The sequence below is a fragment of the Labrus bergylta genome, chromosome 7 (genome assembly GCF_963930695.1).
Source record: "Labrus bergylta chromosome 7, fLabBer1.1, whole genome shotgun sequence".
Classification (NCBI taxonomy): Eukaryota; Metazoa; Chordata; class Actinopteri; order Labriformes; family Labridae; genus Labrus; species Labrus bergylta.
In genome coordinates, this window is record NC_089201.1 from 30103688 (window position 1) to 30116602 (window position 12915).

Below are 12915 nucleotides of genomic sequence, written 5' to 3' on the forward strand. Positions count from 1 at the left end.
AAAGTTTACAAAAGGTGCTTTTAAAAAAAAAAAAAGATCGGGCAGTTTTAAACAAAAGGTCTGAGATGTCACTTTATGAGCAGATAATTTCCACTATAGCATATAAAATAAGAGACCACTTCACAACCCTCTCATCCATAACACCTATTTTATTTATCTTGAAACAATCATGAGTGTAAACATCCCAAACAGCTTCAGTCAACTGAACTAGCTCCATATTTTCAGTCCTGAAATAAAAAGTCTCAGTCTTCATTGCTACATATTAGATTCAGATTGTCTTAAAAAATAAACTTTTACAAGAGGAATTTATTTTTTCCCTCAAACACTGAAAGTATTATGAATTATAAATATTAAAAATATAACTGAAAATATACTATGCACTTATGACATTAACCTTTTAACTATGTACATCTTCAGTTCTTGTCATAAACAAAGCAGGATTGAAGAAGCAAACATCGCGAGACATCAGTATTGTGATAAAAATGAATACATGTGTGGATATAGTAGACTACACTGAGTTTTAACAAACAGTAAGGAGCTTTTTAACAGCTTGTTGGTTAAAATTAGACCCTTTATTGTGATTATTTTCCCTGTTCAGAGCTTAAGATGCAAAGCCCTTTGGTCTGATCATCATCCGGACAGCTTTAAAGGACTGTCTGTCGTTTGTGGGGTAATACTCTGCAGATATGTTGTGCCAGGTCCCCCAGAAGATCCCATCCCGGACTCCTTTGTACCGCCCAACATAGTATCTCCCGTTCAGGTTTGCAGCCATGCAGGCATCGAACCACCACCCGGAGCTGTAGTAGGCCCCGCAGTTCCCGGATGGATACCGGTCGTGATCCCTGTCCGGGGTGGTGAACGCCCTGTTGTTGTGGTCATACGTTTTGCTGAAGCTGAGCGCATCACCTGCGGTACCGGAGTACCCGCCCACCGACAGTCTGTACCGCATCCGCTCACTTTCTACCCGGAAGTGCTCGTACCTTGCAAACTCCATCACGCCGTTGAAGTCCTCCAGCTCCACCCGCAGCACCATGTCCCTGTCCCGGGTCAGCAGGTGGATCATGTTGTTACCCAGCCAGAACTCTCCGTTGAGATCCCCGAAGCCGGACCGGTACTCCGCCCACGTCCGGTTGAAGCTCACGCTGCCATCCTTCCGGCGCTGCAGGATCGTCCACCCCCCTCCCTCCAGATCCATGTCACAGGAGACCGAGAAGCTCCTGCTGCGGAGGTCAGGGGTCACCAGGTACACTCCACTTTTGGTCTTCCCTCTGAGCATGAGGTCGGAGCAGTCTCTCTTCATCAGTGTAACTGCGGAAGGGAAAAAAAAAAAAAGCGAAATTATTTCCACTTTATTCTCAAAACTTGCTCCAGTCCTGACTTTGCTGAACCTGCAGGTGAAGTGATAATCCTGCAGCTGTGTGCGTAGTCATGAAATGAGGTCACTAGTTCAACAGGTCAGTGCTTAACTACTTTTCCACAATAAAAGCTTTAGTGTTTTAGCAGCCTTTAAAAGTGGACCTCCGGAGTGAAATAGAAAAAAAAATTAATTCGAGAGTGCACATTTCAATCTGAATAGATCGACAGAGTAATTATGTTTCTTTCCCCCTGTGTTTCCTTGTTATTGTTTTAAAAATGGAATGCATGAAGCCAAATGCTCCTCTTACAGTGACTCTCCACTAAAAGATTTTTTAAAAAGCTGTCAACAATACATAGCTGTGGTTTTATCCTGAATAACAACATGCTTTCTGCACACGTCTATAAATCCCCATCCAGCCCTGATGTGTTGTACAAAGATGTTCTCAGACCACACGGTTGTATTAACATTTTTCTTTTAAGGATGATCTTATGTGTTTACAGTGTGGTCCTCTTGCCTAAATTGCCCAAGCTCATGCTTTCTTAATGAGTAATGCATTTATAAACACTAGAGTACTAACTGTTCGTTTTCTCTGTGGTTAATTATCGTGATGTAATCCCATCAACAGACAAAAGCTGAAGTTTTACAAGTTTGGTTGTAAATTCAAATGAATGTTGTTGTGAAGGTGACATGGGCGGTTCTAGGCAGGGGCCAAAACTGAGCTTGGTCCCCCCTGTGGCCCCCCTAATAACACATACTAGGGATGGGTACGAGTACTCGAGTACTCGCCGTTGACCCCATTATTCGAGTAACATTTCGTTACTCGCTCACCTGTGCTAGCTCTGCTTTTGGCTACAAAACTTGAACTCACAGCGTTACATGTGTGACCCAGCTTTTTGTTTTCACCTAACTGAATATACTAGGTAGGGAAATAATTAACGGGATACAAACGTATGACTTCTCCGGCCAGGGCTTCAGCTTTAGTACACACCGAGCCAGATTTCAGCAAAAACAGCTGTTTTACGGCAGCTACGGCAACTCTCTAGGAACATATTATTACACCGAAAGCAAAAGCACAACAAATACAGAACCGTCTGCTACACCTGCAACATGTCAGTCAAGAAAAGTGATGTCTGGAAGTACTTAGACAAGAACGATGAAGTTAATGTGCAGTGCAAGATATGTGACGTTAAACTTGTATACCACAGAAATACTAGTTCAATGCTTAACCACGTGCACTTAAAGCTCAAGGAGAAAACAGGCAGTCTCGCATCACGTCATTTGCTCGCCCTGTTAGCACACGTCGTTGTTAACGACATCTTTGAAATTGAAATGGCTTTCTGTTGTTGGTTATTTATTTATATTTATGTTTAAATATTGGATGTTTATGTCATTTCACAGGCATAAAGTTTACATTTCCGGTCCGGGAGGTCCGTGTCTGACGGACCCTTTTTTTGTTTACGGTTTAAAAAATAATAATAATAATCTGCGGGTACTCGAGTACTCGTTCATTAGGTAATTTGAGTAATCGAGTACAGGGATTACTGTAAATTCCCATCCCTAACACATACACAGTATTTGACTCACAATCTAGTATTTAATTCTGTTGCTGAAACAAACATAAATCATGGTATTTTATGTCGTGTTATTTAATGATGTGCGCTATTATTTGGCATAATATATATGTGTGTGTGTGTGTGTGTGTGTGTGTGTGTGTGTGTGTGTGTGTGTGTGTGTGTGTGTGTGTGTGTGTGTGTGTGTGTGTGTGTGTGTGTGTGTGTGTGTGTGTGTGTGTGTGTGTGTGTGTGTGTGTGTGTGTGTGTGTGTGTGTGTGTGTGTGTGTGTATATATATATATATAGAAGCGATTGTCTTTGTCTATTTTTGACCTGGGTTTAATGTTCCCCTCTGACAAAACAACTGGCCCCAGTTTCAGTAAAAGTGGTCTAGAACTGCCACTGGAGGGTGACTCCTTCTTGTGTCAGACTTAATTGACCTCAGTGCAGTAAATGTTAAACTGTTCTTTAAATGACAAGTTAAAACAAGCAAAGATTAAACATTTGGAATACGTGATTGTTATTACAACAACAAGTCCTGCAGAGTTCCTTCTTCTTTTGTATATGTTTCTGTATAAAGTAAAACATTAATTAACCCTGCGTGATGGTGTGAGAAACATTATATCTTGCCTTTAGATGCCGTCAGTGTTGGCTGTTTGCTGTCAGTTCTGTCTTCTGGGATCTGTTTTGGACGCCTGTCTGGTGGTCTTTTATTCGGGCTCAGGCTGTTATTGAGGAAAGCAGCCACCTGGTTGATCTTCACACGCAGCTCCCGTGCACTGGGGGTGGATGACTCAGAGTGGAGGAGCTCAGATGAAGCTGGGGTTGTTGTTGATCTGGGCTCCGGAGAGGTTCTGGAGGTGGTTTGGGCAACGGCGGAAGGGACTGGAACTACCACTTTGTCTGGATCTGGAGTTGGTCCTGGTGTTGATTTGGCTTGATTTGGCTGTGTGAATACTGGACCGGTGCTGGGGACAACACCTTGGAAGATCACGCGCATGATTTTGTTTGGCTCGGTTGTCATGGCGATGGATGGCGGTAGACTGGCTGTTTGTGGCCTCAGATCAGACGGGATCCTGCTGCTTGGAGCCGTTGTGAATCCCTGGGAGTGGGTGTGAAGTTGAGGGAAAGGTCCAGTCGCCGGGCTGCTGGAGATCTTTGGACGCGGAGTGACGGCAGCTTTCATCGTGTTTTCATCTTGTTTCTTGTGTTTGAGATCGGTGTCCTCCGGGGAACGAATCAAATCAATCATCTCTTTAATGCCATCTGACGCAGGCGGCGCATTGGTTTGAGAGTTTTGAATGCCGTCTGATGCAGGAGGGTTTAAAGAGGTTCTGGTCTTTGGACTTGGCTTTAGTTGGAATGTTGGTTTTGGCCTTTTAACGGGTGTTTCTCCCGCCTTGAATGTAGGATTGGACGGCGTCCTGTGTTGCGGGGGAGGCTTTGAGAGTGATGTGTCTTTGAATTCTTCTTCAGATTTGGTGTTCAGATCTGGCGTTCGGTCGGGCTGAGATGTTTTAAGCCTTCGATGGTTCTGTGTTTGATCCTGTTTAGGTTTCACGTTTGGTTTACTCTTTTGGCCTGTTGCGAGTTTTGGATGTTTTTGGTTCGGTTTAGATGTCGCGGGTTTCGGCTTTTGGTTTATTTTGGGAATTTTGGGGCCAGGTTTGGACTTCTGATCAGAGAGTTTGATTTGGCCTTGATCGGCTGTTTGTCCAGTTGATTTATCTTGGATAGTCTCAAGCGAAGGATCTTCAACAGAACTCTCCATTGATTCTGTTAAAGCTTTTTCATCTAGTTTTGGTGTTTCACTTCTTTCAGGTTCATTAATGAAATCTTGGTTTAATGTTGACTTTTGATCTGGTTTTGTTTTTTCTCCACGTTCTTTCTGTTTGTGAGGTTTTTGGTCAGACTCGTCAGTCTGGATTGGACGAACCAGTTTCTTGTCAGGTTTTGAGTTTTGAGTTTTGGGAACAGCAACATAGGGAGGACGTCCACCAGTGACAGGGTCTTTGTGAGAACCAGTTACATTTACACTTTGAGGTCTTTGATTAGATGTGGGTCTCTTGACGGGAGGCATGGACTTATGGTGAGATTTCGGCTTTGGGAAGTTTTGAAAAGTTGTATTTTCTTGGTCTTGTTTCGGTATATTTCTATCTGTTGGTAATATATCAGATGGATGTTTTTGGTCCGTTTTTTTAGTCTGGATCCGTTTTGGATCTTTACCATGTTTAGATTTCTGCTGAGTTGTTGGTTTTTGATAGTTCGGCTGCCTCTTTTGATCCAATTTCGTCGGCTCGTCTGGCAAACGAACTTGATCGGGTCTTTGACCATTTTTCTGTTTTTCAAACTTTTGCTCTACTTCAGGTGTAATTGTAGGTTTTGGTGCTTGACCTGGTAAAGGTTTAACGACAGTCTTAGTGCTGGAGCTTTCCTGACCTGGGGCACCTGATCCAGCCCTTGGGATGGTTGCAGAGGTCGACCAGGTGCTAGTCTGCGAATCCTCGTATCCAAGGCCACCCACCATGTTTATTGTACCTGCTGTTGTTGGCCTGCTTGTGCTTGCCTCTGTAACAGAGCTTTGCCAGTCAGGAATACCACCTGCTCCAACGCCTGTGCTTTGGGTTGGAAGCTGGTCAGCAGATATTGTCTCACCTTGATCGACGTCCATGATCAGATGTGGAATTGAGCTAGCCATAGGAGCGGGTGGAAGAGATGACATAATGGTTATAGCCTCGTCTTGCCCCGGAGCGACACTAATGATAGAGTCGGTCGGACTGATGGAAACAAAGTCTGTCCCCTCGGTCGACTCACTCGACGCTAATTCTCCATCACCGTCTCTCTCTTCACTTTGAGCTGTTTTTTTTTCTCCTTCTTTTTTGGTCCCTGTTACCGTTTCCCTGTCCTCCTCCTCCTCCTCCTCCTCCTCCTCCTCCCCCTCTTTTATAGTTTCTTCCTCTGCACGCCCGATGCTCTCGGTCTGTTTTGGTTTCTCATTATCTCGCTCCACTTTTATTCTCTTTTCCATTTCCTTTCTCCTCTCCTCCCCGTGCTGCGTTCGCTCCTTATTTGTATGCTCATCGCGCTCCTCCGACATCTTTATTCCATCACTGCCCCTGTCTTCTTCAGTGTGGAACTTTTCGCCTGTTTTCTCTGTCTCGTCCCGCCACATGTGATGGTCCCCGTCTTCTGTTTCCTTCTTGTTTTTTGCTATACTTATCCTCCTGTCTTTGCTTTTCTCCCAACCCTCTTGGTCCACTTTTGAATCCCCCTTTCCATCTTTTTCTTTGCTAATATCTGTCTCTGTCCCTCTATTTTTGTCAAAAACGTTTTCCCCCGTTCTCTCCCTCTCACTGGTCATTGGCACCTTTGCTTGTCCCACTTTGTCCTTCTCTTTTGCCCCACTCATCTGAGTTTTTCCATCTTTTTCTGCCACTTCTTCCTCATTATCTTTTATGACCATTATTTTATCGCTCCCTTTTTCTGCATCCCACTTCTTTCTCTCTTTCTCTTCCAAAACTGTTTTTTTTTCAGAGTCAGTGTCACCATCTCTCTCCGTCGTTCTCTCTGCCTTAACCCTGATTGTCCCACACTCCTGACTGACATTTCTCATCCCCTCATCCTCACTCGGTTTCTCAAGGTCTCTCTCTCTCTGTCTCCCACACTCTCTCTCCGTTTGGCTTACTTTACAATCTTCACACATCCTCCTGAGTTGATCCACATTGTCCTTCAGCTTCTGCAGATCCTCCACGATATTCTCGAGCTCCCTCAGCTGCTTTGGCAAGTGGAGAGTCAGCTGGGGCAGACTGAAAAGATACGGGCATGTGCTGTCATCCTGCCCCCATCTGCAAGGCTCCTCGGGTCTCAAAGTTGCAACGCAGGGCCCGAACTGATGATCCCCCGAGGGGTCTCCTTCATCTTCATCTGAGTCGGCCTCGGTCCAAGAGAGGCTGGAGAAGGCCAGCAGGGTCCCACAAACGCGCAGCACTGTTAACAACATAACGTCCTGACAAGTAAAGAGTAAAAAGAGAGAGGCGCGGGGAGAGAGTGTTAAAAAGACCCACCTCAGTTTGAGAAGAGCAGTGACTGGGAGAGGAGGAGAGGAGATGGGAGGGAGAGGAGGAGGAGGAGGGAGGATGGAGCTGTTTGGTGGAAAGAGAGTCTGCAAAAGAAATGAGGAGCTTTGAGAGGGGAACAGGTGTGAAAAAAAACACAAAGAGGAGGGAGGAGGGGTGGGAGGAGGATTGTGTTGATGTTCTTCCCAGCAGATTGAGAGATAGTGGATGATAAGAATGAGATCTGCGGGAATGAAAAATATTTCCATTTAACAACACACTCAGTATTAGCAGGAACATCCCTACTCTGTCGTAAACAAAGTTGAGGCTTTGTGTCCTCGGTGTCTCCTCTTTGTAATCACATCACTCAGTGAAGACAATTTGGTATGCATCATTACTTCATGCTGTAGCATCACGCCCTTGTATTCTCATGTGTGTCACAGTCGCTTTGGCAGGCGCCTCCCAAGCTTCCCCGTGCATGGGTCAACAAACATGTGAGTGACAGATGAGGCGGGTCAAAAATATGTATTTGAAGCAAATATCAGCTGTTGCCCCGGAGCCAAAAGTTTGTTATGCAGATTTTTTTTTTTTGAGCACATACTGTATTTCATTTTAGTGTAAGCTGCATGGTTTACTGCGACCCTCTGAGTAATGAAAGTCAGGAATGTCAGATTTGTCCAAGAAGGCCCGCTTCATTTAAATGCAATACCGGGGGAAGAGAGAGATTTCTCATGTGCTTTTGACTTTAATTCAGACGGTACTAATCCTCAACAAATGCTACGATTAGTGAGGCAATCTCTCTTGTGTGTCTCCCTCTCCGTTCATCCAGGTGTTTGGTTCTTTTCTAGTTTATTGTGTCTACATACAGTCAGAAGAAAAAGCAAGAAATTACAGTCACATGAGCTAAATGAGGCATCTGCTTGGCGGGGAGTTTAGATAATGAGGCTTCAGTTACTCAGACTGGTTGGGTGTAAATGTCAGATCCACCACAGGGGATATGAGATATGAGTGATAGAGCACAATGCCAGCCTGTTTAGAAGTTTGTCCATCTTTAGCACTTGTTGGACCGCAATTGAGTTGTCTTGTTTTTTTTAGACTGCAAAAGAAACATGACCCTGGTGCATTTTTTTCTTCTCTTGTCTCTTGCACTACTGGCCTGTTACTCCGACTGCACAGAGAGATTTCTCAGCTGGTCTTTTGTAATGACAAAGGAAACCATTTGTTTGGCAAGAGGATTGTGGGAAGTATCAAGTTGGCTATGAAAAAAGAAAAGAAAAGGTCGAAGAAAACAGCTCATGATAGAACAGATCTGGCCTGCATGTTTGTTACATCTGCACAAACAACATTTTAAAGAAGATTTTAAAATGCATTTATTCAACATTCAACTTGTCATTTTACTTTGCAAAAGATACTGTCTCATATTTCAGCTCGACAGCCTTATCTTTTTTTGAATATACAGGCGGTATATCTGTCTATCCAAACATGCTCTACAGGGCTTGTTGTTGTTGTACCCCTCCTTCTCTTCTTCTCTTCTAATGCAGCCATGAGCTCATTTGACATTTGGCAGCTGTTTGCAGGATAAAAGTACAAGAACAAGTATCACTTCAGCTTTCACAATCCATTCAGCACTTCATCAGCCTACAAATATTATGAGAGAAATGTTTACACTCAAGAGGAACTTCTGTCTGCACAGGCCGTATTGATTTGTTATCAGAGTTGAATATTCACTCCATAGCCGAGCAGCAAAAAGCCTCAGAGAGTCACTGCTTAGCCACAACAAGCTGACCTGCTGCAAGGTCTGCAGGAAGAACAAAACTGATCGGTGCAGTTGATAAAGGCCAACAGGGTTGATTAATTTCATAAGACTCGCTCTGAATTTGTAAAAATCTGTTTTCATCAGCAGCAAAGCACAGCGAGTGTCTCTATTGTTATACCCTCACTCCTGACTGTACCCATTTATGGACAGCAGTTTTTTTTTTCTCTCCTCCTCTGTGTGCCCTCTTGAGATCCAGTGTTTTGAATTCCCCCCGGTGAGCTGGCTCAGCCCACTCTTTATCCCCGATCGTGTAAACACTGTGCTTTTTTTTTTCCATGCAGACTAGAACAAACATCTGACCCATCAGTCCAGCTCTGCTGCCTGGGCTTCCTGGCAGAGCACTTCATCTCGCTCCACTTTGGGCAGAGGAGCCAATGTCGTCGCTCATGTCTGTTATTTGCATAAGTGTCCCATTTCCAAACCCAAACTGGAGTGAACCCAGCGACTTTTGTGCCGCATGCAGCACCCACCACCGACCTGTTATAACACCACACTTAGTACGCCTGCCTGAAGGTACAATCCTACCTAAATATTACTCTTCCAGTGAGTCACTGTTTGCATGCTGAGAACAAATAAACAGAATTTAACTTAGGCTTTACAATGCACCACCTGACTTCATCTTTTGAATCAGTTTGGATTCATTTTTAATGGTCGCATTTGTACTGTTAATAACACACACACACGCTCATTCTCAAACACATGCACATATTTATAATCAAGTGAATTATTCATTGCCAATTCCTTAATTCCACTGTAACTGATACTTCATTTTGCCATGTGTGAAGATGATTTGTATCTGTCAATTGATTGATAGTGAGTCACAACCAAGTGTCTCTAACATCTGGGCTGGATTTCTTCCGCTAGACATCACAGGATAAAGTCAGGTCCATTTATTTCTAATCTAAAGCCTGGGATTAATTAAGGGATTTAAAAAAAAAATGTATATCAAAGAATCCTCCTTTTTATTCAGGGTGTAGAGAGCAGGAGTAATGTGGAATTTTCTTTAGTCAGTTTCAATTGGTTTATATTTTTTTTAATTAGTTTTATAGCAGTAAACTCTTTCTATAAAGACAGTTGCCGTAAAGGAATTCAAGGGTAAGATTCTATTTTATATCATATCCTGATGTTTATACTGATTGGTTTTGGGCTGCAGTCTTTTTTTTTCCCAGCTGTGGTTAATACAAACCATGTGGATGGACTGGATGTCAATGCACAGGAAGGTGTGACTAAGTTTATAGCTAATAACTAAGATTTGTTGACCTACTTATTTTTCCCTGTACTAATTTTTACGTCATTATTGGAGTGTCCATTAGGCTTGTAAAAATTATTGTATTTGAAAAACAACTTGCCTTTTTTTTCCACTCAGAAGTCTGGATGTTAAAAGTGAAAGATAGTTTATTTACTTGAGTAATCTTTATATCACAACATGATCAAATGCTTACAAGTTTAAATACTCCACTTAATAAAAGTTTAATTGACAAAAACACAATTACTAAAACATAAAACAACTCAAAGTAGATAACTGACCCCTTTAGGTGTTAAACTATAAAATATGTTATGTATGGATTAATAGATTGTAGGTACATTTATACTATAGAAGCTAGTTAAGTGATGGTACTTATATCCAACCCTTTTATTTAAAAAAAAAAAATTTCAGCCCTACAATTTATATGTTTATTTTTTTACAATTTTTTAAGTGAAAAGTGACCTATAAACTGTAAATACAGTTAGTCTTGGTAACTTTTATATATATTGTCATTTAAACTAGGAATAAGTGTACATGTCATGATAACTCAGTGTTTTATATTTATGTCATCTCAACATGTTAAAATGTAAAACTTTCAAGTTCAAGATGTTTTGTTCCTCGTGTGACTCCGCTGCTGTAGCATGGCTCACTATTATGAGTTACAAAAATAATTAAATTGGAATTAAGAATGTGAGTCAAAGTGGTATACTTAATATTTAAGTTGACGAAAGTATAAATATATAAAAAAGAGAATATTATATGATGTGGATATCTAGAGCAGTGTCACGGTCACTAATTCACATTTTAATGTGGCAGAAATTAAATGTAAATAAAAAAGTTAAATAAACTAAGTTAGTCTTGGAATGTTTTTTGTCTCGAATGAATTCAAATGTATCTCAACTTATCATCTCAAATTCAACTTAAAGTTTTAAGGCCGCCTTTTTAAAGTGCAAACTAGTGTTTATTTTACAGTGTAGCTTCCAAATAGAGCTAATCTCTCCCTCTTCTTGTAGTCATGGTAACCAAAAATAACAATATTATTATTCTGCAAATGTCAAGTGTCCCAACATTCACACAAAAACTATTTAGCCCATAAGAGATAAACCAATCTGATTTCTGAGTAAGTGGTGAAGAGAAACAATGTGTACACAAACTTTGACAGATTAAGACTTTTTACTTTAATGGTTCCAGATATGAACAAATGAAGCAAAATAAACATACTCGTGCTTGCAGGATTTGTTTATGTTTCCTGTCATAACAAACTGATAACTTTATTTCATCATGTGAAATATTCAATGATATAATGACATTAAATAAAAAATAGATCTTGGATGCAAAAACAGAGTGACTAACCAGACATTGTGCAATATTTGTTTTGAGAGAAGAAATACTCTACAGCGGATAACCCAAACTAGACTGCCACCTAGTGACAGTGTAGAGAAATATCTCAGAATTCAGAAAGACAACCATGAAGATATTTAAGCAATGTCACGAGAGAGAGTGATGCTGTAGTAATGAATATCAGCAAACAGCAATTCAAGTGAAACTGTTTCACAGCAAATGTGCATAAAATACTTTGCTGATGCATTTACTGTTCAGTTTATTTGTTCTGTATGGCAAATTTTCAAGATCCACTTATAAAACAAAATGTGTTGTAGGCATTTACATGTTGACATAACAATCTGCTTGTTGTTACAGTGCACCAATCAATAGTTTTAAAAGTAGCCTATGCAATGTCTGGAGGTTTATTTTCATTGAAAGCTTTTATTCCAAAATTGCATTAGTAAATATTAGCCGACTTTTCTTTACTTCATAAACAAGCATCAAGAAACAAAATGTATAATGATAAAAAAAAATTAAACAATATCTTAATAGCCTATAAGACTGTTGTCTAATAATACATAGTTTAAACAAGTTAGATTTTTGTAAATATAGTAGCCTATACTGAGTGTCAGTAATCCCTATAAATGATTTGAATTATTATTATTGCAATATATTCTTTACATGAATAAATACTCCGAGTTCTAATACAGAATGGGTCATTGTTTGGTTAAGTGACTCAAGGCTAATTGTAGCAATTACGTATAAAATTATAATATTTGGAGGTAAATTTCCATCTACCTCCAGCAAAGTATGTTGTATTTAATCTTTTCTTATTTAAGACTAGTAATGTTTAGTTAAATCCCGGTTGTATATATTCCCATTTTTTGTTTTGATATTTTTAGTGCTTATTTACTTTGTATTTAATATTATATTGTGTTTAGATTTGCTAATATTGTGTGTTTGGATAACCTGCTGCTGTAACACCACAGTTTCCCAGTTTGGGATCAATAAAGTCATTCTATTCTATTCTATTATTCTATAAAAATAAAACAGATTTTCCAGTCCAGCTGCAAAGAAAAAGAAGGAAGAGGAACTAATCTCAAATACTGACCTCTTACGTATTCGTGGTAGCATTGTAGTCGGTGTATGTGATCAGTTATTACAGTGCAGTGCTGTTTGTTATGAGGGACAAAAAATGACTAAAGTATAAATATATAAATGTTGGGTGAAATGCATACAATAATGTATAAATAAATAAATAATTAAATAAATGCATCAATAAATATATAAATATATATATATATATAAATAAATGCAACAATTCATATAAAAAATTATATATAAATAAATATATTCATATATTTATTTATGTATTTCTGTGCCTATGTTGTACAAGGAAAAGTAAATATGTAAATTAAGTGGGCCGTCCTAACATTACTGAAGTAGGATTGGTCAATTTTGAAAAACAGACAGAAGCAAATTTACATACAAACTTTTCCTCTTTCTCTTTCACAGAAATAAATAGATGTGTAAATGTAAAAATACGGAAATAAATTAATAACTCAA

The 12915-nt window shown here is 40.2% G+C and overlaps 1 protein-coding gene across 1 annotated transcript; it reads right to left on the reverse strand.

The window, feature by feature from the left end:
- Positions 1–131: 131 nt before the first annotated feature.
- Positions 132–7068, reverse strand: LOC109999935 (uncharacterized). Its single transcript, XM_020655113.3, has 2 exons — positions 3540–7068; positions 132–1308 (listed from the first exon to the last, which is right to left on the reverse strand). Exons 1-2 carry the CDS (start codon positions 6907–6909, stop codon positions 602–604), a joined length of 4077 nt encoding a protein of 1358 aa, XP_020510769.2. The 5' UTR covers positions 6910–7068; the 3' UTR covers positions 132–601.
- Between the last annotated feature and the right edge of the window lie 5847 nt (positions 7069–12915).